Source organism: Aspergillus nidulans, chromosome V (genome assembly GCF_000011425.1).
Source record: "Aspergillus nidulans FGSC A4 chromosome V".
NCBI lineage: Eukaryota > Fungi > Ascomycota > Eurotiomycetes > Eurotiales > Aspergillaceae > Aspergillus > Aspergillus nidulans.
The window spans coordinates 1726862-1753498 of record NC_066261.1 but is presented as its reverse complement, the minus strand read 5'-3'; the positions used below and the strand labels follow the sequence as shown (position 1 = coordinate 1753498).

Genomic DNA, 26637 nt, shown 5'->3' with positions numbered 1-26637 from the left:
ACAGTAACTTCGCCATTGTGGCCAGCGCGGTCAACTAACCCCCGGCCCTTGCCGACAGTACAGATCTCCATCTCCGACACTATTTTCAGCCCTAAAGCGCCAACAGGTCCATGAATGGGGCCACCCATTAGAAGCTTCGAGGAATGGACGCTGTGGTCTACGCCTGAGCAATTGAAGGTCTTTTAGTAATTGTTCCTGCTTTATTATCAGTTGCTTTTGTAACAGTAGCAGAAAGAAAAACTATGGCAAGTAGGCAAAGAAGATTAGGTCCTAATGCTGTAGGTTATTATGATTTATTACAAGCATTTGCGGATGCTTTAAAATTATTATTAAAGGAATATATAGCGCCAACTCAAGCTAATATAGTATTATTCTTTCTTGGTCCTATAATAACTTTAATTTTCTCTTTATTAGGTTATCTTGTTATTACATTTGGTTCAGGTTTATATATATCTGATTATAATTTAGGTATATTATATATGTTAGCTGTTCTTTAGCTACATATGGTATATTATTAGCTGGTTGATCAGCTAATTCTAAATATGCATTTTTAGGTTCATTAAGAAGTACAGCTCAATTAATTAGTCATGAATTAATTTTTAAGTTCTGTAATTTTATTAGTAATATTATTAACAGGACCAGTGAAATGTCAACCTTGACCTGGGAACCAGGGACATGGTTACGACTCCCCAGAATTGCCCAAGCTATCAAGGACAAGTCAAAGACAAGCACGTTGCCGAGATACTGGAAGAGCATCGTGTGCCGCTCGACAGCATTGATGTCATCATCTAAATTTACGATCAACCCCTTCCTCCCTAATACCCTACGCATCCAATGACGGCCGGCAGCCACGCATACCTCGACTACACCGGCTACTCTTACTGCTCCCGCAAGGTATACGCCTAGTAGTTGGCCCTGACACCGAGGAGCCATTCATCGGCTGCTGGATGTTCTTGCCTGACTTTGAGGACTGGCTGGAGCTTGCAGGTGCGGCGCAGGTCTGGTCCACCAAAGTAGTTCTACCAGTGTATAATGGTTGACCTTTTCTGCCATGAGATAATGTCTCGGCTTTCACCACTTGTCTTCCTGTTGGTTTATGAAAGCTCCCCTGTGTAGTAGAATAGCCGCTAGAGAAACCTCGTACTTAGAGGGCAGAAAGAAAATACTTAAGTCACGAATATATTGGAGTTGCAGGGCCCAGCCTTTCACGCAGGCCTGGGCAACCTCCCCTCAGGTGTCCAATGGAAATCCGTCGCAAGAGTGGGTTTAGAGTTTAGAGCCTAGCGATGTTGTGAAAGCATGCGAGCGGGCTCTGATATCTTGCAAAACGTGATGGAATGCAATCATCTGATAATGCAGATACAGCTGGGCAGGTAGTCTTGGTGGGCTGGGCTGTCGGTGCCGTAAGCAGGTGACGGAAGCAGGTGACGGAGATTGTTCGATTAAGGCTGATACTTTCGCGAGGAAATATATTATGGTTAATACGCTCTTTTCTCCTTTCCAGTAGCTGGCTTGTCGGTTACAGCGCCCATCCATCCAAATTCGGTTGGGAATGGGCTGGAATTGTTGCTTACTGAGGTCTCTGGAGCTGGATCATGAAAAGTGGCAGATTTAGACCCCCTGCGTAATATCTCGTTCCAAATTGGAAGATTTAAAGGGCCAGCCCTGTATAAACAGATAGTGAAGAATGGAAACAGAAGGAAAGTCTGAACAGAAATTGCGAGATCTTCTGCACTGTGTTCCTGAGCATACAGCTGCACCGTGTCGACGCCCACCGCAATGGATCTTCATGCGTGCTATCCTAAGAGAAACAGGAAAAGAAAGAAACACAGTAACGGCTCTAGAGCGAGGCATGTGAATGAGAAATCAAAGAGAGCACTGAAGCTCATCGGAGCTCGTCTTCATCGCCTGGTTCTATTCTGATGAGGATCTCTTCAAGAAACCCTTCTAGAAAGGAGTGGATGCCGGCACCCATGCCCACGGCTGCGTCATTGTCCCAGCGCTCGATCCTAGTGAGGATACTGCCCAGATCGTTGGATAATGATTCTATCATTTCTTGAGCGTGTTCACGCCGCGATTGGAGCTCCAATGCCGCTTTCAGACTCTCTCCATCATGGGCTATAGTCGACCGGGTAGCAATATCTACACGGCGAGCTCGACGTTGGACAGCTTCCTTCAAGGCAGGAAGAATGACGCTGTTCAGGGCAGTGATTTCGTGAGGCGTTCGTGACTGTTTCATGTCTTGTGCGTTCGAGTTGGCGGGCTTATTGTATGAAGGGCTGTTTGGGTTGACATGACTTGATGGAAGATTCTGCAACGGTGCATGTACATACTTTTGTTGTTTAGGTTGCGGCGGAGGAGAGGCATGCTTCGGTGTTGGTGGGGGTATTGGTGAAGGGGGCTGCGGCTGAGTTTGCGGTTGAGAAAATAATGGAGGCTGAGCGCGGGACGGCTCCATATCTGGCCTGACTTGTTGTTCCGCGGGGTGTCGAGAAGGTGATGCCTGCAGTGTCGGTGCTTCCGCTGCCGTGGATGACCATGGCTGGTGGGGTAAAGGTGTTGAGAGTGGGCTTTCCCTGTCTATCATAGTTGCCATAGAGCTTCCTGGCGAGCGGTCAAGCTGCAGGAAACTCAGGTCTTGCGCTAAAGATTGCTGTAAAGCTCTGTCATATTCACTCCCAGGACTTTCCTTTGGTTTCTGTGGGGTCAGATACGAAGGCGTTCTGGGACAGTTGTCCATATGCGTCGCTTTCACCGGGGAGGGAGGTAGTGGAATCTTCGATGGAGAGGATTGTTTCGGAGAGGTAGGTGTGCTCTTAGGTTGAGCAAATGATGGTGTCATAGGATTATTCGATCTCGTTGCTTCGATTCGCGGTTCGAGTTTGGAATCCCGATCTTTCGTGCCATAGCCCCTGGCGTTGAGATCTGTCACTCTCATCGGATTTAAAGCGTGCCCTCGGCCCACAGGGCGAACAGTGCCAAAATCCCAAAGGTCATCCTCTTCCTCGGTGGTCTTCGGCGCAGCTGCAGGCTCCTGATCCAGCTCGTCATCTTCGTCAGCCTTCTGATTTCCGCTAACTGCCTGCCAACGCTCATAGCGCTCAATTAGCTCCGTTAGGTAATTGGTCTTCTTTGCTCGCTTGATAAAGGGATGCTCAAGGAGCTCCTTGGCCGTTGGTCGCTCTCGCGGGTCTCTTCGTAGACAGAGCTCGACAAAGTTCTTGAATGCTTTGCTGTATGCACCTTGCAGTGTAGGGGGTGGATTTTTGGGTATTAGAAAAAGGACTTTCATGGGATGTATATCCGAGTACGGTGGCTCCCCATTGGCAAGCTCAATCGCGGTTATACCGAGTGACCAGATATCGGCCTTGTAATCATATCCTGACTGCTTGATCACTTCTGGGGCCATCCAAAACGGAGTTCCTACGAAGGTGTTTTTCTTGGTCATTGTAGCAGATAGCTGACTGGAGACGCCAAAGTCTGCCAGTTTTACTTGGCCGCCCGACGTTAGGAGGATGTTTGCAGCTATTAATCGTGAGTATTGAACCATATTCCCAATAGTAACGGGTGATTGCGCACCTTTGACGTCGCGATGCAGCTTTTTGTCGCTGTGCAGATAGTCCAATCCTTTAAGCAGTTCTCGAATGATGATAACAATGTATTCCTCTGGAATAGGCCCCGGGCGCATTAGATCAGAGCAACTGCCTCCGGAACAGAATTCCATTACAATCCATAGACTCGACCCTTTCAAATATGATCCATGGTACCTGGTCACGTATGGCGAGTTGAGTTCCGACAGGATGGCAATCTCCTGGATGATATCTTCGACTTCATCCTCGGCGTTTTCAACGTCAATTATCTTGATCGCCACTGATTTCCCATTGCGTTTATCGACGCTGTAGTATGCTGTTCGTATCAAGAATGTACTTTGGAAGCGTGGAGGTCAAGTGTCATACCCTTTATACACCCGTCCGAAGCTTCCACCACCTAAATCGGCAGTCAGAAACATTACAAGAACGGTGCGAGCCAGTGCGCTCAATACGTACCAATGCAGTTTTGTTTCATGTAAAGCGTCTCTGGATCCACCAAGCCTTCCATTTTGGCGACGCTTTGAGTATCTCTCGATCACCCACTAGAACTTGCAATGTCTGAATACTGCATTAGCACAAGAGAGTGCGTTGCATTGCCAGCATAGGCATAGCCAGATTGATGGGGCGTAGTAAATAGGCGATCATCGGCCTCGACTAGGAACGACCGAATGTTTACTCACCTACCGATAGTTGTAAGTCTCAACAAGTGGGGTAAGGAGGAGGCACAACATGAATGAGGTCGAAAGTTTGAAGCTTGGGCAGCTCAGAGAATAAAGATGGCTATCGAAAACAGCCAGAAGCGAAGTGTTGATCGTTCGTTAGCTATCGTTATGGGGATTGCCGTCGACGTCAACAAAAGCGGGCAGTGAGCGGCTGAAACTGGGTCTAGAAAGCAAGACTGGCTCAACCTTGCCAGTCCTTCCTTGCTTAAACTGAGACTTGAATCATAGGCAAATGTGAGTAGTCATTGAAGAGTATTGGCAATAAATGGTTCTGGAGAGAGCTCCCTTGCGTTGTCTTCCACCAGGGAGCTAACGACGAGGAGCACAACCAAGACGACACCACAACAACAATAAGGTCATAACGGACGATGATTGGGGCCCGCACGAAGTCTATTCTGCCGGGCGGTCAAGGTGGGCGCTTGAGGGCGGTGTCCCAAGTACGGATACAATCAAACTGGTGAAGGATCTACAAGGAGCGAAAAGAAATGTTCCTATATCAACCAAATCCGAATTCATTATGTGGTAAGTCATTATCCGTGACGAATCATTTCGGGTTTGATAGATAGAAAATCTGCCGGCCATCATAATCTGTATACCATTCCCCGTCATCCTTAATCCTCGATGTATCCTATCATGATGGTACCATTCTTCAGACCGGCAGCCTCCACACTCTGATCTAGAGCATCAATCAAGTTGCGGCCCATAGCATTAAGCTCGAATTCAACGCCAGCTTTCTCCTTCAGGACAGGCTCGGCTTTCAGCCATTCGTAAATCCTCCTGACCGGATCATTCAATGCGAAACGTCTTATGACTCTTCCGGTGGGATGTCGGAACTGAATGCGTGTCGTTGTTACAGGGTCAGTAGGAGGTTCGGTGTGTGGTCGATCACTTGCAATAGACCAAAATGCGGATGTCTCAGCGTCTGCATCTGCACTTTCGTCTGCCTCATCCATCTCAGCGTCCTCGTCATCGACCGCTCTACCTTTGCCTTTGACGTCTCCAGCGCTCCGCGTTAAGTCGTCGGGGTCTTCCATCTTTCGAGACTGTCCAGCGTTCGCCCCGAGGCTGTTTTTCAATGCTAGCTCCAACATCTCTTCCTCTGTCATAGCATCAATGCTCTTCTCCTTAATTTCGCGTTTCCGTTTCGCCACTGGGTTTCGGACATTGTGCTTCAAGCTGTAACGGTCGAGAAACTCGTGAAGTTGCATCAGAAAATCAGCAGCCTTCACCACCGGAGGGCCTGACCAAATCTTCATTTGTTCACCCGTCCGCGGGTCGACGATGGCAATATGAGGGTAGTTATCAGAAACGTCACTAGCCTGGAAGTAATATTGTAGGTATGGCGCGGCACGGGGGTCATCCTTGGTGTACTGCAGAAATATGAAATGCTCTTGTATGGTCTCCTTGACGTTGGCGTCCTTCCATAAATCACGGTTCAAAACCTGGCAGTCAAAGATGGATGGGTCCTGAATATTCACCAGAAGCCACTTCTCATGCTCACGGCCATCTTCCCGAGCGAGATCCCAAGGTAATCTTGACATGATTTCGAAAGGTGGGCGGTACAGTTCTGCAAGCAGATTTGTTTTGCTCGATCTCTCGGAGGCGCCGCCTGTTGCTGCCGCCAGCCTTTCGCGGTGGGACTCTTCCTCCTCTTCGCCGGCCCATATTGACGTAGTATCTCTCTGGTTGAAAATACCAGGTCGATCTTAAACGCAAACTTATTAGCAGCAGGATCTATTACGATGAATGAAGGTATACTCACCTGTGCGTCGTTGACGATTCCGGATTTGCCCTAAGATACTCTCATGCATATCATCCGCAAAGTCTACCTCTGGTCCAACAAGTGTTTCAGTGGTACGGGCCATCGGCGCACGCACTTCATCGGCAGCACTTTGTCCTCCGTACATTTCCTCTTGTAGACGGCGTGCCATAGCTGCATCGTCTTCGAGCGTTGATGTATTTGATGGCCGGTTTCGTGGCGTAGATTGAGCTTCGTCTTCATCAGAGTCCAGGTGCACTACCCCCGACGCATCTTCGTAGCCTGTGGAACGCGATGCTCTGTTTGCTGCAGAATTTGATGGAACCGGATCGCGCGTTAATTCCGCTCCGTCGTTTTCAAAGTACAGCTGCATGGCCTGCTCAATGTTGAAGTCGGTCAACTGCAGGTACTGAGTTGCAAGCTCCGGCTTTGAACCGGTAATTTCGGAAAATTGGGCCACAACGTCGCTATCCATGGCGAACAAATATCCTTCGAAACTCCTAGACGTAGTTATTATAGGGGTGTGTGGCGTTATCCTCAAATTATATCCTTATACGAATTCAAACCACAAGCTTGAAAGCGAAGAGCTGCAGACAAACGTGAATCCCACCAAGTTTGGTCGAGGGCCGAAAGGGTCTCAGCATGTATTCTATCATCTAAGAGAGGTTCAGAGAGTGAAAAGCACAGGCTCGACGTCTTAAGTCTCGAATAAAGGACGACAGAGAAATGGCAAGAATAAAGATGTATTTGGCCTCTGCTAAAGCTCCATGGTTGCTATCAGGCTGCCTTAGTGACGCAGTTGGTGGACGTAGGGCCGGATTATATATTTTCCGGTCTCGGCAAGAGATAGCGCATACATCGAGATCACGTGGGAATTAGACGCGTCGCGCGTGGACGCGAAAGTGGAGGAGCCAATTATGCCTTCTTGGGACGAGCTGCGGTCAGTAAAGCGTCTGCCTTTTCTATCTCCCCATGACACGGCCACCCAGTATCGATTGACGGATATTATATAATTGGACAGTACAATTTTATCCATAAGAGTGTCCTTTGCTGGTTGCTCTTTCCTGTCTTCACTATGGCTGTGACAGCCCTGGGAAAGCGCCAGAGGAGCGCCATCGAGACAGAAGGTACGACTATATTGTCCGTTTCTCCACGCTCCTTCCATTTGCTGACCGTGTCACGAATTTGTAGCTTCTCTTCCGCTGCATAGTGATAGCAAACGCCGGACACAGCACCCCCGAGTCCATCGTGAGAGCAATCAGTCACCAGAAGCACCCTCGACTCGCCGGCTTCGATCTCGGACAATATACAACGACGAGCCTCAATCTGAGAATGCCGCCACCACAAAAAGCCGCTCGCCTGTCTCTAGGCGGAAAAAGAAGACTGATTTGCAGGAGGATCAGGAGCCGTCCTATTCGAAAGAGAATATTATACGGAGTACATCCCAAACTTTTGACGGTAGGCACGAACGGCGACGTGTGAAATACATTGGCTGATCTGTTCAGACAACAACCTAAAACCTGCTGAAGTCAGAACTCCTACGAAGGCCAGATATCGGGATGCTCTTGGCTCGCCGCCTGTCACACCGAAGCATCGAGTTCAGGTGGGAGCGAAAGCTCTAACACCCCGTACGCCGCGACAGTTGGGAACTCCGACCACTACTCAGACTGTCTACACCCAAGCCCGTCAGCTATTCGCGCGAGGTGCAAATTCGGGGCGTATCATCGGTCGTGAGGTGGAGAAAGAAAAGCTTGCATCGTTCATCGCCGATGGCATGAAGTTCAAAAAGGGCGGGTGCATGTATGTCAGCGGTCCTCCAGGTACCGGCAAAAGTGCTCTTGTTAAGGAGGTTCTTGATGAAGTTGAAATTAAGCCGGCAAGAGTCGCGCAGCTGAACTGTGCGAGTATGAGGACAGCGCGGGACGTCTACAGCAAGCTTACGGAGGATCTGTGTGATGATGACGATGTTTTCAAAAAGAGCGAAGCCGACAGGCTCAAAAGTATGTTTTTGTCGGACAAGAAACAAGCCAGCAAACATGAAATGTTTCTAGTCATGCTGGATGAAATTGACCATCTTCTCACATCGGATGCTGGCATCCTCCAGTCTTTATTTGAGTGGTCACTACAAGGGGAATCGAAGTTGTTGTTGATTGGAATCGCTAACGCACTTGATCTAACCGATCGATCCCTGCCTCAACTGAAGGCAAAGAACTTGAAGCCCCTTCTGCTCCCATTTCTGCCATACAATGCCAGCCAGATTGCAGGCGTGGTTATCGAACGCCTTCGCTCATTGCTCCCAGAAGGCCAGGTGGAGGATCCGAATTTCATTCCTTTTGTCCAACCTGCAGCAATCCAGTTATGTGCAAAAAAGGTGGCTTCGCAAACCGGAGATCTACGAAAGGCTTTCGAGCTCATCAAACGAGCAATCGACGTGATTGAGCAGGAAACGATACAGAAACATGACATGCAGAATCTAAACAGCCCTTCCAAAACTATTTTGGTCGAAAATAACAATCTTTCATCGTCACCTAAGCATTCATTGGCGAAGGGGACTTCGGCACTTCCTTACACGATTATGACAGCACCCCGAGCTAGCATTGCACATGTCGCAAAAATCACATCATCAGTTTTTGGACAGGGAACAACTCAGAGGCTACAGTGCCTCAACCTTCAACAAAAAGCGGCAATTTGTGCGCTGGTCGCACTGGACCGAAAACGACGCGAAAACGACATTCCGCAAACTCCATCCAAGTCCAAGAACTTGGCTCCAACAGTTAAACAAATATTTGATGCATATTGTACCCTTTGCAGGACGGACAATATTCTGCACCCATTGACTGCAACTGAGTTTAAAGATGTTCTTGGTAGCTTGGAGACTTTAGGCCTTGTCGGTGAATACCAAGGTCGAGGTCGTGGTGGTACTGTCGCTGGCGGCTCAGACGTCCGACGCACGCCTTCAAAATCTAGCGGAAGCTCACTTAGCAAAGCATTGGACGAGCAAAACCTTGTTTGCTTCGTATCCCAGAAAGAAATTGAGAGTCAGATCACTGGGCCAGGTGAAGGTATTCTTAGGAGGCTGTTTTCGGGTGAAGGTCTATGATAACTCTATCATACAGCATTATTTTTTCTGTTTTCTTTTATTTTTGTTTTTGGAGCATTCTGGAGTCTGTTAGCGATTATTGGTTAGCGGTCACTGTTTCTTGCAGAGTGCCGATCTGGATCATTGTCCACTTGAATATACAGGAGCATTATTGCATTACGATGGATATGGGAAACATATCCCACTTGGAATGATACCTCTTGACCCCAAGGGGAAGGGACTGTATACGATTCACATACAGACTCAAGCCGATGAGTACTATACAAGTCAAGAAGCAAAATGTAAAGCAAAGAGGACTAATAAGAACAGCAGAATGAGATAGACATACAGGGGGGTATGCAAGATGTAACGATATAGTTTATACGGAACACTGAAAAGCTGAAACATAAAACAATGCGGAAGGCCAGAGGGCGCTCCTAGGGTCCGCAGAATACCCAGCAGCAGCGGCCTCAATTAAAACCAAGGACTTGACCTATTTAGTCGTCCATCGGCTTATCCTCTAATGTGACACCCTTGAGCTCGGTAGCGCTCTCAGCGATACTGCTTCGCTTGCTGTCTGTGTTTGTTTCTCCATGAATGATAGGAAAGCTGGAGCGGCTGCCGAGACCCGGCTTGCGGGTGTGGATGCCGCTGGAGCGTGACATGGAGCTCCGGTTTAGGCTGCTGGTGGTGGAACTGGACTCCTCAACGTGAGGTGTCGGGGTGGGTGTGGCAGAGTCGTCCGATTGAGTTTCCGGCGGGGGACTAGGAGACCCAGTCGGTTCGGAAGGAGGTTCTTGAACGACGGAGGATTCGGCGGTGGCAGGGCTAGGGGCAGTAGTGCCGTTTGTGATGGGTTCGGGGGAGTGGATGTTCACGGTGGAGAGCTCGTCAGCGGTTGTAGCAGCGGTTGAAACAGCCCCTGCGCCTGTGGGCGAATCGCTACCGGGCACCTCTAGGCTGTTTCTGGTAGTTGTTGGGGTTTTCGAGCCAGAGACGTTGATTGGGAATCGGCCTGGTTCTGGGCCGCTGGAACGGTCACGTCGATGTTTGCGCGGAGGAGCTGGGCTGTGGGCGCGGCTGCGGTCCATAATGGCTCTGTTGCGGGCTTCCATGGCGGCCCGGCGGTTGCTTTCATCTGTGCTGATTGCGCGCGGACGGGGTGCGGAACCAACAAGCCCACTGGACTGGCGTTTCAGTTCACCGAAAATGGTGTCCTTGTGGGCGAAGAGGTCGCGGATCAAGCGGTAACTATGACGCTCATCCATTGTAAGGCTGTTCTCGCTACGGGGACGGAGGATGCAGGGAGCTAGCGATTGGGCAAGGGCAGAAACATAGGTTTCGTCGGCCGATGTCAAGTCTATCAAACGCGTAAAATGGGTCATAATAGCATCAAGCGTGGCAATGTTGTTGAGACGAAGTTGACCGAGGGTGCTCTGCAGTACTTTAACGCGTCCTTCTTCAGTGGTCTCGTTTGCAGTCGTGGAATAAATCGTCTTAATGATTTCGTATACTTGGGATGAAACAAGGGAGTCTATCCGGGTCAGCTTTTGTGCCCTGAGCTCTTGAGGGGTTCGTCTTACCTGGCAATTCGAGGAGGTATAACTTGAGCACACTTGCAACGACCGGAATCTCATACTTCTGAAGCACTTCAAAGAAATCGCCTTTCCTGTTGTTGAGGGCGTGACGGAGGTGGTGGGTCGCTCCTAATGGAACATCATAAAGCCAAATTGCACGTCTCGACTCGTCTCCTTCAAGTTCTGGGTAGCCTATGTCTGATTGTTAGTTCTACTCTTTAGAAGGCCGTTTCCATCTTACAGTTGTCCAGGTAAGTTAAGAGAGTAGTCACAATAACTGGCACTCTCTTGCGATCCGCCCTTGCCCGAGCCTCAAGATCGACTCCAAAGATTTGGTCTGGAAGCCGTTAGATATAAAGTCTGTGAGATATTCGAAATACATACCTCCAACAGAGCCATAATAGTTCTCGTAGGCCTGGACCTTAGGTATGAATCCACCAGTTCTATAGTTTTCAAGGAGATACCTAAGATCTCCCAGAGGCTGAATAGTCTCTTGGTAGAGCATCATGTGGTCCACAGTACTTTGTAGGTTTGGAATGACATTGCTGATAGCGCCGGAGAAATCAAGAACAACGGCTTTGATCGCCTTTAGACGGTCTAGCTCACATTGCTCCATAAACCGCAGGTTTGCAACAATCTCCTCCTCCAGCTTACACCTGATGAGGTCAAGTTTCCGCACAGCAGCCTTGTAACGTTCATCAGCTTCACGAGCCTCCCTGCGAAGCTTCTCCGCCGGTGTCTCGTTTGGATGCGGGTTATTTAGAGGATTCCAGCCAGCCAGCATCTCAGAGACAGAGGAAATAGGCGAATCAATACCATCCTCGCTGGTCGCGACAGAGGTCACACGCATCAAAGCTGTCGTCTTCTCCGGTATGCCAGAGATCTGGAAACACTTGGAACGCCACTGGTAACGCAACTTAGAGCTATTGGCAAATGTGCTGCCCATATTTCCCACTAACCGGAGGAAGCCATTGTCGACGAGATCCTGCCCGATTCTCTCGGCGTAGCTGATGCTAGTCGCGTTCAAGTACTTTTGGGTATATTCCACGATATCCGCACCAGTCGACGTATTTTGGTAAGTGCCAATAATAGGCACTTTAATCTCACCCTGAGGGATAGTCTCTAGCATGTGCACGAGAAGCTTCTTCAGATCATCTGGAGTATACACCCGGTCGCCGAGTTCCACCGGCTCATCCTCCACAGGCTCTTTGTCGGGTAGGATTATTTTGGGTGTCGGCTTGATTTTAGGGCTAGTTTCCGGCGCCTGAAATGCGAGCTTGTTCTCTTCCTCCAGATCCTCAAGTACACGGCATTTGTTGAAGTACTGGCTCCGCAGCTTCTTCACCAGGTCTACCTGCTTGGTATGCTCCTTGATCCGAGCCTGGAGGTCATCATGAGAGTTCTCAATCCGTGCCTCATGTTGATCGCACCAGCGCTTGAACGGCGAAACGACTAATTCCCGGATATTTGACGCTATCTTCTTGTGGTTCCTCGACGCCTCAACCATCTCGGTACGAGTTCCTCCGTAGGCCTGTAAGGATTTTACCGAATCAGCATATGTCGGAGCAAGTGGGTAGTGATGTCTGCGTAGCACTACCTACCTTTCTCACGCTTGCTCCGTCATCCTTCGCAAACCCCGCGATCATTTTGTCAACAGTCGGTGCGATATCCCCCAGCTTCGAGCTGTATATCTCCTCAGCATCCGCGCGCATAGACGCAATCGTAAGTATCTGCTTGTTTTCCACGATCCCCTGCTGCAGCTTGCCGTACAGGACCCCCAGACCCGTGGCGTAATCTGGGGTCCAGAACGAATCTGCGAACCCGGGCATTGTTTCGTAACTCGAAGCGAAGAATGCAGCTAATGAACGGGATAAAACGCAAGTGAATGTGGATTAGATCGCGTCGAGCGCTAGAAAAACTGAAGCCACTCGTCGGCGAGGGCTTTCAATCAACGCGCAAGCGGAAAGGCCCGTAAAATGAGCGGCGATTTGAATAGCTCGGGAGCGAAGATTGAAGGGAGACTTCGATCCGGATACAGTAGTAATTTCAATTCGAGTTTTGAGACGTACGAACCGATGGAATAGGAGTAGGAGAAACGCTGAGCAAAATGGTATGCGTGGGCGCCTAGAAGCCAGGAAAGAGAAAGGATGCACGAATATGAAGCAAAAAGGACGGAGGGCCAGCAAAATCAAGCAAAACAAATAAGAAACGGGCGTAGTCCTGCGTTAAAATTGTTATGATACTGACAGATTGGAGAGCAAGTAGAAAGGAAGAAGAGTCCCATCAGGCCTCCCACAGTACTGAGCCGGCCCAGCAGTTCCTGGTGCAATCTCCGTGATCCGTACGTAATTACAGGCCGTTGCCGCTCAGCCTCACGTGGCCCTTTGTCTTAGGCTATTTTTGGCTCTCTTTCCGTTATGATACCGTAATCTATGCTGTGGGCAAGACGACTCGCCTGTTACTACAGTGACTGATAGTTATTGTTTGGGTATAGAGTCTGTATCTACTTAGTGCATTCATAAGGTAGTATATCTGTTGAGAAGATACAAGATATAACCAAATACGTCACAGCTCGCAAGTCACCGTGGTAGAGAACGTATAACTCAAGGTGATTTTCATTGTGGGTATATCATGATCGTCGTCGGGTTACTATTGGGATTTAACAAAATATGAAAAAACAGCATGAAGGAGAATAAAAACATCCTATGACTTTGTGCCAATCTTCAGCAAAAGAATTTATAGATTTTCTTCCAAGCAGGCCATGCAGCTTGTTGCGCTCGCTCCTCTTTCATAAGCCACTGGATGTTCAACTCCCGCCGACCCGTTCGCAAATCCATGTCTTTCGCCCGGAGGATCTTGGTTTTGAACCGCAGTTTGTATGGTATATAGAAGAGAAGAACAACTGGTGCCGCCAGGTATTTTGAAAAGAAATTGCGGGCAAGCATACTCGCCGACATGGTTTCATAGTCGATCGGCGCAAATCCGACCCAGAATTGGGCAACCAGAACAAGGCAGTTAAAAGCAAAGCCTATCCACGAGCCTATAATTCCGGGTTGGGAGCGGAACGCCAGGTCATGCAGGCTGTTGCCCTGTACCTTCCATGCGCGACGAAAGCGTATGTGGGCTAGACAAATGGAACCCCAGGTAAATATAGACGAAAGGCCAGATATCGCGATCATCCACTCAAAAGCGACCTCTTGCTTGTCAGTGGCGGCTAAAAAGCCCAGCAAGCCCATCGCCGAGGCAATACAGATGGCCCACAAAGGTCGGCCCTTACGGTCAATATAGCCTAGGAACCGAGGGGCTTGCTGCTGCTCTGCAAGCGCAGCAAGAGTCCGAGAAGAGCCATACACAGCTGAGTTCCCGACAGACAAAACGGCAATCATGATGACAACGTTCATCACGGAATCTAGCACTTCGATCCCAGCATTTTTGATGGCGATCACAAATGGGGATGCCTTGGTGTCGACAGTGGAGGTTCCGTTGATAAGTCGGGGTTCGGTATAGGGAATCAAAAGCCCCACTAGCGTGAGGGAAACAATGTAAAAGAGCGTAATCCGCCAGAAAACCTGTTTGATGGCCGTCGGTAAAGACTTGCGAGGGTTGGCAGTTTCGGCTGCAGCAAGGCCAACCAACTCGGTTCCCGCAAATGCAAACCCAGCATTAACAAATACATCACACAGCCCTTTGAAGCCATGGTGGAATGCCCCAGGATCATGCCAGTATTTGACACCTATGTAACTCCCATTTTGACCTCCGGCACAGTTCAAGATAACGCCGAGTATTCTATCCAAATGTCAGTTACCAACCCTACAAGAGGGTATTCAGGAATTCGGGACAACCCACATGAAAGCAATCACAGCTATAACTTTGATGGAGGAGAACACAAACTCTGCTTCACCATAACCTTTTACGCCAAAGAGATTGATGGAGACAATCGCCGCCCAGAATAGGGCAACCCATACGGCGCTGGATATGTTCGATTCCCAGTAATCAACGGTGATTGCAGCCGCCACGATCTCTAAGGGTAAAATTGCTAGCCATTGGAGAGCATAGTTCCAACCCATAGCGAAACCCCAGGCCGGATCAATAAAGCGAGTCGAGTAGTGGGCGAACGAACCAGCCACGGGGAATATCACGGCCATCTCCCCAAGGGCATGTACAGCACAGTAGAGCATGCATCCAATCAATGCATATGCGATGAGGAGCGAAGCCGGGCCTCCCGTAGCAAGGACCCTCCCCGAGCTGACGAACAGGCCGGTACCTAACAGAAGTATACAATATCAGCATCTATAATGAAGTCTCCAGCCCTGAAACGTAGCAGTGCCACATAAAGACTTTCGAACATGTCCATACCGATGGAGCCTCCGATAGCAATCATCTGCAGATGGCGACCTCTTAGGCTACGATGTAGCGGAGAGTTGGCTGCCTTTTCTGTCGCATTTTCGATGTCATATGTTTTGCCATCCGAAAATGACGCGAAAGCAGTGACATGGGCATTTGGGTCTCTTTGAAAGCTTCCTAAAACCCGCTGTCCCAGGCTTGCGCGTCTGGATGTAGACTCGCCATAGACTGGGGTAGAGTCAGATGATGTTGAGCGTTCAGGGTTGCCCTTCAAAAAGTCTTTGTCCATTGTACTCATTCACTTCGCTTCCACCGTTGAATTTTTTGATGCGCCAGTTTCAGGCATTCGAGAGCAGGTCAAAGTGACAAGCGCCAGAGGAGTTACGAGGATGAACAACAAGCGGGATCAATACAGGAGTTTCAATTAAGGCCTTCTCTTATCGTATGTGCTCAGCCTAAATATAATATGGAGAGTCTGACGAACATCCGGGCCGCACGGAATACAGTGTACGAGGAGGTAATCCCGATGATGGATGAGAGAATCGGAATGCCATAAGTGAAGGTTGTGGCTACCTGACCGTGGCAGGGTGATCTCGTCGGGAGATAGCGAAATTAAAGGTGACTGGGGTTGGGAATGGTCGGTTTGAGTGGCCGTCCCTCAGCTGATAAGGAAGCGCTATTCCCGATATCGCTAGGCTTCTTCTGGGTAGACCCCGAGGTTGCAAGCTTCCACTCATTCAAATATCACCACCTTCCCGCCAAATCAATGAGCCTGTCCTGAGTTTCTGTTCCTCTTACTGTTTCAGGTTATTATGTACCTAGGGTTATTGTGGCAATGCTGCAAACCAAAAACCTAGCAAGCGAGAAACACCAAACATGCAAATCCCTTGGTCTGCGCCGAAAGTCAAGTCAACATTTCTGGATATGATGTAGCGCAGCTGAGAAGGTAATTTTCTATAATCTGAAAGATATTACAAGTATGTCATCGCTAGTCGTGGTAAGTTGTCATTGCATCACTATGAGATTGTCGAACTTCATTCAAGAACTACCAACAGGCCCTTCACCACCAGGAATTAACTGGAACAAGAGTCAGTCTTTTAGTAGTGTCACAGAAGCAAGATTCTTACCATGCAGATATTATTTCCGTTAAGGAGGATTTTTGGCAGCTTGACCTGCGCACCAGTGTAATCACTATCCAGATGTTAGTTCAGAGGTTGACAATGTGATGTCGAATAGAGCGCGCTCAGAGAACAAAAAGCACTATCCAGCTGAAAGACAAGAACACTTACAATTCGGTCACATCTTCCAATACCATATCTAAAAGGAATTAGAGCCAAAATCTCGCAGATTGATAGATTGCAGTTAACACTTACTGACGTAGTCATCGAATCCGAGCAAAGTGCCAGAGAATTCTGTCCATGTCAGTACGTACTCTATTGCCATGCAAGAATAAGTCGACCTTTGTCGTTCTTCATGATGATCCATATCCGAGATCCAACGCACTTGTCAATCAATTCTAGCATGGCAGTTAGCGGGTATCTATGACAGAATACAGGCAGTTCCATACCCAGAGGGAGAAGTTGAGATGCCATTTTAGGATATGCAGGAGATTCCCAACAGAAAACCTTCTGCGAGTTGTATAAAGCCGAGGGGATATGATATTTGTAGTTGGTGGATCTTGAGCCTTGGATGGACGATTCCAATGCGAGACTTGGCATTGAGGATCCCATGTTTATCCGTTCCGGGAATCTACTCCTCATGCTCTACAACGGCCATCGACCAAGTCTGTTTATAATTATAAAACATTCTATTTTTACAAGGCTCAACCTGCGTAATTGTGTATAGAGCCTGATCAGACTTTGTTGCAAGACTTCTGTTGTTTGGCCTACATTTCCTGCTCAGGCCCTTAGGAGACCTTCATTCCAACTCAGCCGCCTGCATGAATTTCTCTGGCTATCCAGCTCACACTTCCACCATCTAGCTTCTGCCAGTCAGATCCTTGGCCCTTTCTAAAAGCTTCATGGCCTTCTATTCTAGCTTTCTGAAACGAACTTCGGGACAGCATTCTGATTGTCTGTTTCAGCAAGTTCTTTCATATTGTGAATCCACAGGAACGCAGTGTTATCGTCCTCATCCAATCCTATATTCTAAAGGGTCCGGGAAACACAGCAGAGCCGCTACTAGAGAGATGAAACGATCGTTCAGTGATCGGTCTGAGTCTCGAATACCGCTCGCTGCGGTTGACAGTAATGACTCTAGCCAGAACGTCTTACAGAACAAAAATATCAGGACAACACCATGGAAGCAGGACAAAGCGTCGCCTGCGCAGCCATCAAAAAAAGAGACATGCCAATACTGGAGCCACAGGCTCTATAAAACAGAGGATGGAAACCCAATCACGGTTCATTACTGCAAATCTCTAGCCACCGCCGAAAAGGTGGCACAGTTATTTCTGAATGAGACCGTTCTAGGATTCGATATGGAATGGCAAGCTGCAGCTACTACGTACAGTAGCATTCAAGAGAACATTTCGACCATACAGCTAGCGAGCCGCAATAGAATTGCAATTTTCCACATAGCCCGGTTTATGCCTAACCTGAATCTTGACGACCTCGTGCCCGCAAAACTGAAAAGCATTGTGGAAAACCCGGGAATCACCAAAACTGGAGTTAATATTAGAGCAGACTGTACCCGCCTACGGAAATATCTAGGAATCAACGCTCGTGGTACCTTTGAGCTTAGCCACTTGTATAAACTTATCAAGTACTGCCACACCACCCCTCAATTGATCAATAAACATCGCGTCCGCCTCGCTGACCAGGTGCAAGAACACTTGGGGCTTCCACTGGCAAAAGGAATCAGCGTACGGTGCAGTAACTGGCAAAAGCCCATCACGGCTCCACAGGCTCATTGTAAGAAATCCTAGGACCCCCATGACGAAATTTCTCCCCTCAAGTGCAACATCTAATCTACCTCTCAGATGCCGCCGCCGACGCCTACGCCAGCTATCAATTATTCGTGATCATGGATGCAAAACGGAGAGCTCTGGACCCTGTTCCACCATTACCGGCACACGACGAGCTCAATCTTTCAATACGAACAAAGGAAGAGTCTGTACCGTCCGAGGACCCCGACCCGGTTGACGAGATTGCAGGCAATGTAGGCCATGTAACAGAGACAAGGAAACTGCAAAGAACGAAGACTTACCCCAAAAATCCTGTCTCGGCTGAAACATCCAAGAGCGCGCTAACCACCCACCCTGACGACTCCGCTTTCGAGATCGTCAAGAGGGCTGAGACGTCGAGATATCGTACCCAGCCTGCCGAGCCGAGCGATACGTCTGATTTTGAAACTATGGAATCCGTCAAAAGGGCTAGCAGGCGAGTGCAAGATGTTGAGACCGTGGATAAGTCTAAGCCTAAACCAAAGCCTGTGAAGAGGAGGGTTGGGAGACCGAGGAAGCCCTCTTTGAGTCTTGCGTATGCTGATAACCTGCATGTTAAGACGTGAATAAGCCCCTAACGGAATGGCGACGGTGGAAAAGCATCTACTAGTCTTGCTGACTCAACTGCTGGCGGCATGTCAAAGTCTCAAAATTCCTCGCCTTTTCGGCTTCAAATATGAAGCCAGAACAATTGACGAGCTAAGAATAGACCGCCCCTATCTAGATGGGGTGGAGTTTAAACTTTGTAAATACTTCACTGCCGTGTACATTATCTTTATTAATAATTCATGAAATGATGAGACTCCAAATCATCAGGTGCATGTCACATCAAATGCCAATCAACAGTGGGGTATATATCTAGAGCTCATGTAATGGAAATTGTACACTATCATTTAACCAAGGCCGGAGTCAAGCCGAAAATGCGAGAACAGCACTGGCCGCATCATCTTCACCCTCTCAGAGGAAGCACTTTCGATGCCAGAAGCTCCTGTCGGCAGAGAGGACATTCGGGCTTCTCACGGACCCAGTCACACACGCATGTCCAGCAAAACACGTGGCCACAAGTAGTGACACTCGGGTCCTTGAATGACTCAAGACAGAGTGTACACTTGCGCTGCTGTCCATCTGGAATCCAAGGGATTGCGTTCGGATCTTCCGAGAGGTCATATCTCGCGGTAGACACGGGGAGGACAGGAAGGGAGGCTGGATGTTCGATCGAGCGGGTCAAAGTATCTTCTTTACTGCTGGATCCAGAGGTTTCGGAGTGTACGTCTTGGTCCTCCGACTGCAGGCTGTGGCTGACCTTCTTGACGTGAAGAATACTCTGAACTGCTATTTGTAGGACGAGTAAGACTCCCAACACTTCATACCCCACGCGCTGTTCGTTCTCTTCTAATTTTTTCGTGAAAACATAGCGGAGTCCCCAGAAACGTTTTGACAGATGGTAATATGAGCCGGTGAAGTAGAAGGTCGCTATGCTTAGGGCATATATTGGCGACAGAGAAGTGATCGAATCTAGATGCTCTAGAATGTATTTCTGAATTCGTAGTTTCGTAAAGAAAGGGGGCTGTTTCGACTTGTTCTTTAACGGAGTTTTGTTCGAATCCTTCGCCTGCTGTGCCTTCAATTGTTGCCTGGCAATGCTGCGCTCCAGTTTGGCGCGGAGACGTTGCCGGAAGCCAGGAAGGATTCGCTGAAGTGTCCATGGTACCATTATGCTGCTGAGGATATATCCGACACGTCTTCCAATTGATGGTAGTCGTAGTGTGTCATCTTCTAACTGAACGAGGTCACAATACTCTTCTCCTAGCGTTCGGTTTCCAGTGAGTGTCGTGAGCGAAAAGTATAGGAGCTCCGTCAGATGCTTGATCGCTTCTGAATAGGTATGCGCGTACCGGGCGCCTCGAAGTGTCCGGATGATAGACTGGGCTTCGTTGGCCAAATTGGCCGTGAGGAACGCATCTTTCTCATGTGAACGGATAATGTCCGGTGAGGTCGCGAAGGGATAGAATTTGGCCGAAGGTCTTGCCGGAGGTGCTGTGGTTGAGAGGGAAAGATCCTGGTCCGCCATTGTCGAAAGCTAAAGGTATTCCAGACCAGAATAATATTCGACAGCAATGGAGAAGACAGTTAGTTATTCCGGCAGGAGATACTCCACAGTCACATCCGCAGACAGATCATGGGTGGGAAGAAGCCTGGGATGTTTCCCCGGATATGTAGATAAGACGCCGGGCCTATGCCTCGGCTGTAATCACGTGGAAAGCCACGTGATGATATGCGCATCTAATTGCGGAACACAAGGCCTAGACCGCAGCTAATCCGAATGCGGGCAAGCGCTTCACCCCCCCCGGAAGCCTCGCTGGCCGCTTGCGACAGCATCCCTGAGCTTCTTAGCCTTTAGAGTCTGTGTGCAGCCCAGACCTTCTGAAGATTCAATTATCCCACAGGTCAGACTCACCCCTAGTCGCTCATTTGCGTGTTGAGTGCCCTCACCGTTTCTCTTCTCTTTATTTCTTCCCTTTCTGCGGAGCGGTTCTCTTATTATACCTTGGCTTCTTAATCTCGTATTAGTTCCCCTCCTGTGGAAGTGCTAGGAGCCTGGCGCCGCTCCTTTCAATGGAAAATGGGTCCTGATCAGCATGCTCAATTGGATGGCTTCAGTCTCTTTCTTCCCTTCCCCTCTCGTGTGGCCGTCTTATTATTAGCAGGTGAGTACTTCCTCTAGGCCATGAGGACTCATTCGATTAACGCTTTCGAGGCTTCTGGGGTTGGGGTGCCAATCTTCAGTATCTCCAACAGAACAATATTGTGCGTTGGCTCCTCGTGCCTTATACTTGTCAACAGAGGGTTCAGGGAAGCAACCACTAACTCTTCACAGGACATTCTCGCTTTGATCCGGTATCATACTCGTCAATCTGTTAACCAGCGACCCCCTCACGTCTCTGCGTACCGCCTCGCCGGCCTCCTGACCTTTCCTCTGTTACTATCACTTCTGGTCTTCTGGCCGGTCACCCACGGCTCGAGAGAATGGGTTGAATCAGTCGACTACATCCCGCAGTCTTACCTCTTTATCCTCTTCATCCTCCTCCTCCTACCTTTCAATCGACTGTCGCGGTCTGGAAGGCGCAGATTCTTATACACACTTCGACGGATTAGCATCGGTGGATTAGCAGAGGCTCAAGATGGCAAATTTGGCGATATCTTATTAGCGGACGCTCTGACGAGCTACTCGAAAGTCATTGCAGACCTCGTGGTTACGTTTTGCATGTTCTTCAATTCTGAGACCTCGAGCACGTCCAAACCGGACCGACACTGTGGCTTTGACCTCACTATACCTCTCGTCATTGCTATACCAAGCATTATTCGATTCAGACAATGCTTGATTGAGTACGTCCGCGTGCGCCGAATGGGCTTTCAGAATGGAAACACTGGTGGACAGCATTTGGCCAACGCTCTCAAATATGCCAGTGCCTTTCCGGTCATTCTACTTACCGCTAAATTGAGAAATTACAGCCCTTTCTCATTCCACGGTATCAGTGAAGTGACGCTAAACAGACTACTGTAAGTTGATCCGGCTATGATCCGCCGTTCGGTAAACTAAGGATGAACAGCTGCTTCTTCACCTTTATCAACTCTTCGTACTCTTTCTACTGGGACGTCACCAAAGACTGGGATTTAACCTTATTTTCCGAATCGCGAAACGACAACGAATATCCATATGGACTGCGCCGTTACCGCCATTTTAGTGATCAACAGTACTATGCGGCGATTGCTGTCGACTTCGCTATCCGCTTCTCATGGATGTCAAAATTTTTTCCAGGCTTTGGCTGGCTCAGTGAGACAGAGTTCGGACTCTTTGTGCTCATGTTTTCTGAGATCGCTCGTCGATGGATGTGGGTTTTTCTTCGAGCAGAAGCCGAGTGGAGTAAGTCTTCCTGCACAAGGCTGAGGCTAATGAATACTAATGAGAATTTGTCCAGTTCGAAACAGCCGTGGGCCAGCACCGAGTGACGTCCTACTTGGGGAGTACAACGACAAACTGGACACAGATTGAACGGCCATTCACCGTCAAGCTGAGTTGTTCTTATTTAATCAAGTTATATAGACGAGACGACCTTGTATTCTCCCTGGATATGTTGCAATCGGGACTAATGCCTCCGTCCCCCTTTTCTTCACATTTTGCTCCGTCGTGCCAAACATTTTTTCCATCGCGCTTCAGCATTCTTCATTTCTTGCGCATTGTTATACATTGGGGATTTCGTTGAGCAAACATTTCCCGTGTTCATTATTTTCCAATGTGATCCAGGAGGATCTGTACCTTTTTCTTTACCGTATCATATGGGCAAGCGCGTTGACGGAGCTTACTCTCGGACATAATACTGTCTTTCTTTGTGGATCTTTCTCTTCTTTATTATTGTGACACGAGAAATGGACAGGAGGATTTAATAGGTCTAATCGTTGAGCGCATATGAAATGAATTCATGGTACTCGTTCTCTGGCGCTTCGTTGGGCGGTACTTGTATGAATATAAGCGTACAACGCTGCGTTATGTGAAAGAGGAATTCAAGTTGTCGAACCATTGTACGAGGTCCTACATGAAGCACAGGAATCATCAGGTTATGTTTATTAAAATTAAATTCGGATCAGAAAGTCTGTACAAAGCCTAATATGTGACATAGATAACCAATATGAAACGGAGAATGAAAGCTGAAGGCACTTGTAGGGACTTCTGAATGACAAGATATCCATCCGACACCACTGTGCAAACATGAGTAATACCCTTCAAACCAATCAATTGATGATGAGCTTATTGGCAAGGCGAATAGAAGCAGATGGGCTAGATTTGATCCACGTGCGAGAGGCGGGGCGGGTTAGTGATGAGGCCGGTTAGGAGAATGGGGCGGATTCTGGTGACTTTCGAAGAGATCCTCCAGGTATGCACTCGGCGTGCGTCCAACATGCGGGGAGCTGAGGTTCACGCTGCTTGTCGACCCGTCCGCGGCATACGACTGCCGAAGATTACTATTGCTGTATCGTGGGGCATCGTGCATACCTGGAGCCGGAGGAGATAACGGCGTAGCAGGTGGTGTAGGGCCCGAGCCCGTACGCGTATAACCTCGGGCCTGAGGCGGGAGACTCTCAGCGGAGAGGCCGACATTCTGAGCAAAACCGGCGGCGGCCGTGCCAGCCGAATAGTAGCCAGCGGGGAGGTAACTTGAGCCCCGATTGCCAGCGTTCTGCATCCCGGCTGTAGGTGAGAAAAAGAGACCGCTCCCTCTGGTTGGGATCGAGGGGGCACGCGAGTCCCTATATGAGCTGTGGCGGTTGTTTCCGCTGCCGCTGATCTTTTCGAGACTAACAGCGTTCTGGTGCATGCTGTGGCTGCGAGAGTGGGTGTGGGTGTGAGATCGGCCAGAGCGCTTCTTCTTCTTTCTGCCACCGAGCAGGCCCTTGTTTTCAGAGGAGTGCAGGATTGCTGCGCGGCGGACGGAACGGTTTACAGACCATGCCACGATGCCCCGCCATGCAAGGATAGAAAGGCCGATTGCGCCTAGGACGGCGCCAACGGCGATGAAAACGGTGCCCTCTGGGGCGGTAGACTTCTGCATGTACGGCGCATCGTCTGTTGGGGGCACCGTCATGACAGGGTAGTTGTCTGTCGTCGTACTTGATGTGGTGCTGTTCGACGTATCGGTGCTGTTGCTACTGTCATTGTTGTCGGATGATTCTGAATCGTCTTGAGCGTGCGATACTTGTGCGACTATGGCGATGACGAGGAATAATAAAAGTAGGACATATGATCGTCGGTTTGTTGACCGGCCCATGGAGAGTAGGAGCATTGTAGATAAAATTGCTATAGGGGCAGTGGGCGATCAGTGTAGGTGATGTGCCCCAGAGGATTCGTTCTTCCAACCACAATATCCCAGTCAATACATGAGTCCCGCAGCGTCGCGCCAGGTATCGAGTCGGTGGGAAGAGGTGATATTTCGTATTGACAGCCTTCAAGATACAAAGAGAGGAATGCTGGCTCCGCAAAGGCGTATCGATAAATATGGGGGGCGGTAAGCAAGGTCGTGGATCGATCGATCTCCACCCAAATAATGGATTGGCTGGTCAACAAAGGGAGCTGAAATCAAGGACAACAATGTACTCCGGAGTGCAGTGATATGCCAACTGTACGGGATAAGATAGTCAAGCAAAAAAGGATGAAACCCAAATGGAAGGCGCAGAAGCAGTGGTCGCCATAGGATAAAAGGGCGGCTGCAAGATCAGCAACAAGCTCCCAGACCCATCAGGTGCCTCCCTGGATACGGGATCATCACGTGATTCGATGGGGTTGGGGAGGTGGAATTATACCGATCGTTGCTATTCGCAGATTATCAAAGTGTTGGTCTAAGTTGGTCATTTCAGCTCGTATAGATCATGCTATCTTAGTCATATTACAAGCAAGGCACCATTGCAAGTAGATTTATGATATACGTTCGAAGTTAACGAACAAATACGCAAAAAAGCTGGTCCTCACGCTGCCATATATAAATGCAATCACTGTTGCTTCTTCTGAGCCGTCGAAGAGGTGTCCTTCTCAAAGGCTGCGTAGGAAACCTGCAAGCTCATCAGGGCACTGAGGCCGACATAAAGAATAGCAATGAAGAAGAAAGCGGCGATAAGGGCCATAAAAAGACCTATCAGAGATTAGCGCACGGTGACGGTATTGCATTTGAAACAAATTAGGGGTGATTCACGAACCTGGCGTAAAGTACTGGTACTCATCGAAAAGAGAGCTGTTCTTCGTATCGTCACTGCGGGAGTGAGCAGAGTAGTCCCGCTTCAGGTCCATGTGCATCGCTTCTTGGTAGGGGTCGTTCGAGGACGTGTAAACAGGTGATTCAGATTCTTCAAACTCCCTGGGCGTCGTAAGGTAGAGGATGGTGTATTTCTTCGACGGAAGTCGGCCGACAATATCAAAAAGGAGCCCGTCTAGGTATAGGCTGTCAGTAGCATCCTGCACCACATCTATCTCGCCGCACATACCGTGATCAGAAAGCTGCTGTGTTCGCTCGGAACCGAGAGGCGGCGAAGGAAACGTGACAACGACGACGCGAGGCTCTTTGCCGAAGTCGGTCGAATATGATCCGGCTATCCAGATGTCAACGAAGACTTCATGAGAGACAATTAGGGCTACAAACCTGAAGTATCGATGACCGTTGTTTGGGCGCCACATTGAGTTTCGAGAATATCTCGGACTTGTTTCGTTTCCAATACGCCTACAACTTCGTTGACAATCATAGTGGATCGAATCGCCTCGTCCTCGCCTGTCATCCTCGCCCCGAGGCGGGGGGCGGATTTGCCAGTAGCGAAATCGGTGCTGTGCACCCCGGGTTGAGAGGCGATGACATAGTAGTCAGATGGACATGCGCCAAGTTTCGTAGAAAGTTCGTCAAGCAGGGTGGTAGCGGATTTTAGTTGTGCAGGAGTAGATAGGATCCTAAGCTTGTGAGCTCATAACCGCAGTCCTAGCTGGGCGTTCCTAACTTACTCAGATGTTGATGCAAGGAAGAACGGAGAGGTATCACGAAAAGCGCTGGCTGTTGCGGCTGTCAGAGCCAGCATTGAACACCGACTGAGACGCATTGTATAGAGTGGAGTTTCGTCGGGCAACAAGAGTGTCCGCTGGAGGATGATGTTGAAATCGAAGCCAGGCTGTTGGATTGGGCGAGCTCGGAGGGCGGTCAGATCGGTGCCAGCTCCGGCGGATGCAAGATTTCGTCCACTTTTTTTCTGGCCGACAGATTCCCATACAAATTCAATCCGCCATATCGCTTATTCATTTCAGTATCTGGACCTATAATCATCGATCGCGATGGGCCCTCAAATCAAAGGAGCGCACTCGAGAAAGCGAAAGTTGACCAGCCGAGTGGAGGAAATCAACTTCGACGATACTGACCGTCATCAATTCCTGACTGGTTTTCGCAAACGAAAACAACAACGTATCAAACATGCGCAGGAAGTCGCTGAACGCAAGGTGCGAGAGGCGAAGAGAGAAGAAAGAAAGAGGGTGCGTTACGTGACTGCAGGCTCCTCTCCTATGACGCATATTGATCCTTTTTGATGTCTAGATGCGCGAGGAGCGAAAAGCAGAGTTTGAACGGGCACTTGCAGAGCACAAGAGGCAGCTAAAAAGACTCAACGAGGAAAACGAAAGCGGTGATGAAGCTGGTAATACGTCAAGCGGCAACGAGGAGGAAGACGAATGGGACGGATTCGAAGAGCCCCCGACCGTAGACTACGAGGCCGAGTATATAGACGAGGACAAATATACTACGGTAACTGTGGAGGAAATGGATCCATCCAAAGAGGGTCTCCTGCAATCCGATGAAGATAGCTCAGACGAAAGTCCAAAAGAGCGACCTGATACCTCCGAAGGGGCGACGCCGACAGAGAAACCCAAGGCCAAAAAACAGCCAGATAACAAACTGAAGAAGAAAAAGAAGAAGTTCCGATACGAAACCAAGGACGAACGAAAAGTCACAAGGATGAAGGAGCGGATGGCGAACCACAGGAAGGCCAAGGCGCGGAGAGAACGGTGAGACTACGGCTGTGCAACATTTATTATCGCATCGA

The 26637-nt window shown here is 49.0% G+C and overlaps 12 protein-coding genes across 12 annotated transcripts, besides 1 other annotated feature; 4 read left to right on the top strand and 8 right to left on the bottom strand.

Annotated features, from left to right (window-relative positions):
* Nucleotides 1-26637: part of a sequence feature (contig 1.98 826..565485(-1)) that runs on past both edges of the window.
* Nucleotides 1886-4098, bottom strand: ANIA_05674 (protein mst1; the record flags this gene model as incomplete). The annotated part of the gene is made up of 3 exons (XM_658186.1): nt 1886-3525; nt 3580-3906; nt 4047-4098. 3 exons carry the CDS (start codon nt 4096-4098, stop codon nt 1886-1888), a joined length of 2019 nt encoding a protein of 672 aa, XP_663278.1.
* On the bottom strand, nt 4804-6819 carry ANIA_05675 (DNA-protein crosslink repair co-factor UBX5). The gene is made up of 2 exons (XM_658187.2): nt 6075-6819; nt 4804-6017 (listed from the first exon to the last, which is right to left on the bottom strand). The coding sequence occupies exons 1-2, from the start codon at nt 6544-6546 to the stop codon at nt 4924-4926; spliced, it is 1566 nt and encodes a 521-aa protein (XP_663279.1). The 5' UTR covers nt 6547-6819; the 3' UTR covers nt 4804-4923.
* ANIA_05676 (AAA family ATPase CDC6) lies at nt 7147-9171 on the top strand (the record flags this gene model as incomplete). The annotated part of the gene is made up of 4 exons (XM_658188.1): nt 7147-7198; nt 7263-7529; nt 7601-8071; nt 8123-9171. The coding sequence occupies 4 exons, from the start codon at nt 7147-7149 to the stop codon at nt 9169-9171; spliced, it is 1839 nt and encodes a 612-aa protein (XP_663280.1).
* Nucleotides 9648-12556, bottom strand: ANIA_05677 (GTPase-activating protein RGD2; the record flags this gene model as incomplete). Its single annotated transcript, XM_658189.1, has 5 exons — nt 9648-10663; nt 10734-10919; nt 10969-11064; nt 11112-12258; nt 12329-12556. The coding sequence occupies 5 exons, from the start codon at nt 12554-12556 to the stop codon at nt 9648-9650; spliced, it is 2673 nt and encodes an 890-aa protein (XP_663281.1).
* Nucleotides 13451-15623, bottom strand: ANIA_05678 (amino acid permease GAP1; the record flags this gene model as incomplete). Its single annotated transcript, XM_658190.2, has 3 exons — nt 15084-15623; nt 14574-14991; nt 13451-14513 (listed from the first exon to the last, which is right to left on the bottom strand). The coding sequence occupies exons 1-3, from the start codon at nt 15367-15369 to the stop codon at nt 13451-13453; spliced, it is 1767 nt and encodes a 588-aa protein (XP_663282.2). The 5' UTR covers nt 15370-15623.
* Nucleotides 15950-16801, bottom strand: ANIA_05679 (RNA-binding protein LSM5; the record flags this gene model as incomplete). Its single annotated transcript, XM_050612267.1, has 6 exons — nt 15950-16148; nt 16199-16262; nt 16361-16388; nt 16445-16483; nt 16531-16587; nt 16639-16801. The coding sequence occupies 6 exons, from the start codon at nt 16799-16801 to the stop codon at nt 16110-16112; spliced, it is 390 nt and encodes a 129-aa protein (XP_050468209.1). The 3' UTR covers nt 15950-16109.
* Nucleotides 17551-18581, top strand: ANIA_05680 (3'-5' exonuclease; the record flags this gene model as incomplete). The annotated part of the gene is made up of 2 exons (XM_658192.1): nt 17551-17983; nt 18052-18581. The coding sequence occupies 2 exons, from the start codon at nt 17551-17553 to the stop codon at nt 18579-18581; spliced, it is 963 nt and encodes a 320-aa protein (XP_663284.1).
* pex10 (ubiquitin-protein ligase peroxin 10) lies at nt 18965-20138 on the bottom strand (the record flags this gene model as incomplete). Its single annotated transcript, XM_658193.2, has 1 exon — nt 18965-20138. The coding sequence occupies exon 1, from the start codon at nt 20084-20086 to the stop codon at nt 18965-18967; it is 1122 nt and encodes a 373-aa protein (XP_663285.1). The 5' UTR covers nt 20087-20138.
* On the top strand, nt 20471-22510 carry ANIA_05682 (EXS domain-containing protein). The gene is made up of 5 exons (XM_658194.2): nt 20471-20723; nt 20774-20823; nt 20894-21576; nt 21627-21940; nt 21996-22510. The coding sequence occupies exons 1-5, from the start codon at nt 20639-20641 to the stop codon at nt 22067-22069; spliced, it is 1206 nt and encodes a 401-aa protein (XP_663286.1). The 5' UTR covers nt 20471-20638; the 3' UTR covers nt 22070-22510.
* ANIA_05683 (uncharacterized protein) lies at nt 22679-23855 on the bottom strand (the record flags this gene model as incomplete). Its single annotated transcript, XM_658195.1, has 2 exons — nt 22679-22773; nt 23069-23855. 2 exons carry the CDS (start codon nt 23853-23855, stop codon nt 22679-22681), a joined length of 882 nt encoding a protein of 293 aa, XP_663287.1.
* ANIA_05684 (Ac45/VOA1 transmembrane domain-containing protein) lies at nt 24426-25680 on the bottom strand. The gene is made up of 5 exons (XM_658196.2): nt 25553-25680; nt 25203-25501; nt 25048-25152; nt 24763-24993; nt 24426-24698 (listed from the first exon to the last, which is right to left on the bottom strand). The coding sequence occupies exons 1-5, from the start codon at nt 25645-25647 to the stop codon at nt 24559-24561; spliced, it is 870 nt and encodes a 289-aa protein (XP_663288.1). The 5' UTR covers nt 25648-25680; the 3' UTR covers nt 24426-24558.
* Nucleotides 25877-26603, top strand: ANIA_05685 (rRNA-processing protein RRP17; the record flags this gene model as incomplete). Its single annotated transcript, XM_658197.1, has 2 exons — nt 25877-26071; nt 26133-26603. 2 exons carry the CDS (start codon nt 25877-25879, stop codon nt 26601-26603), a joined length of 666 nt encoding a protein of 221 aa, XP_663289.1.

Bases quoted from the DNA above. Each gene is read 5' to 3' on its own strand.
- ANIA_05684 (XM_658196.2), bottom strand. From the start codon at position 25,647: ATGCGTCTCAGTCGGTGTTCAATGCTGGCTCTGACAGCCGCAACAGCC. The intron at 25,153-25,202 runs GTTTGTAGCCCT...ACATCTGGATAG, and splicing joins AACGGTCATCGATACTTCAG to CCGGATCATATTCGACCGAC. The intron at 24,994-25,047 runs GTATGTGCGGCG...GCCTATACCTAG, and splicing joins ACAGCAGCTTTCTGATCACG to ACGGGCTCCTTTTTGATATT.
- ANIA_05675 (XM_658187.2), bottom strand. From the start codon at position 6,546: ATGGATAGCGACGTTGTGGCCCAATTTTCCGAAATTACCGGTTCAAAG. The intron at 6,018-6,074 runs GTGAGTATACCT...TTTGCGTTTAAG, and splicing joins GAATCGTCAACGACGCACAG to ATCGACCTGGTATTTTCAAC.
- ANIA_05682 (XM_658194.2), top strand. From the start codon at position 20,639: ATGGGTCCTGATCAGCATGCTCAATTGGATGGCTTCAGTCTCTTTCTT. The intron at 20,724-20,773 runs GTGAGTACTTCC...AACGCTTTCGAG, and splicing joins GGCCGTCTTATTATTAGCAG to GCTTCTGGGGTTGGGGTGCC. The intron at 20,824-20,893 runs GTGCGTTGGCTC...AACTCTTCACAG, and splicing joins ATCTCCAACAGAACAATATT to GACATTCTCGCTTTGATCCG.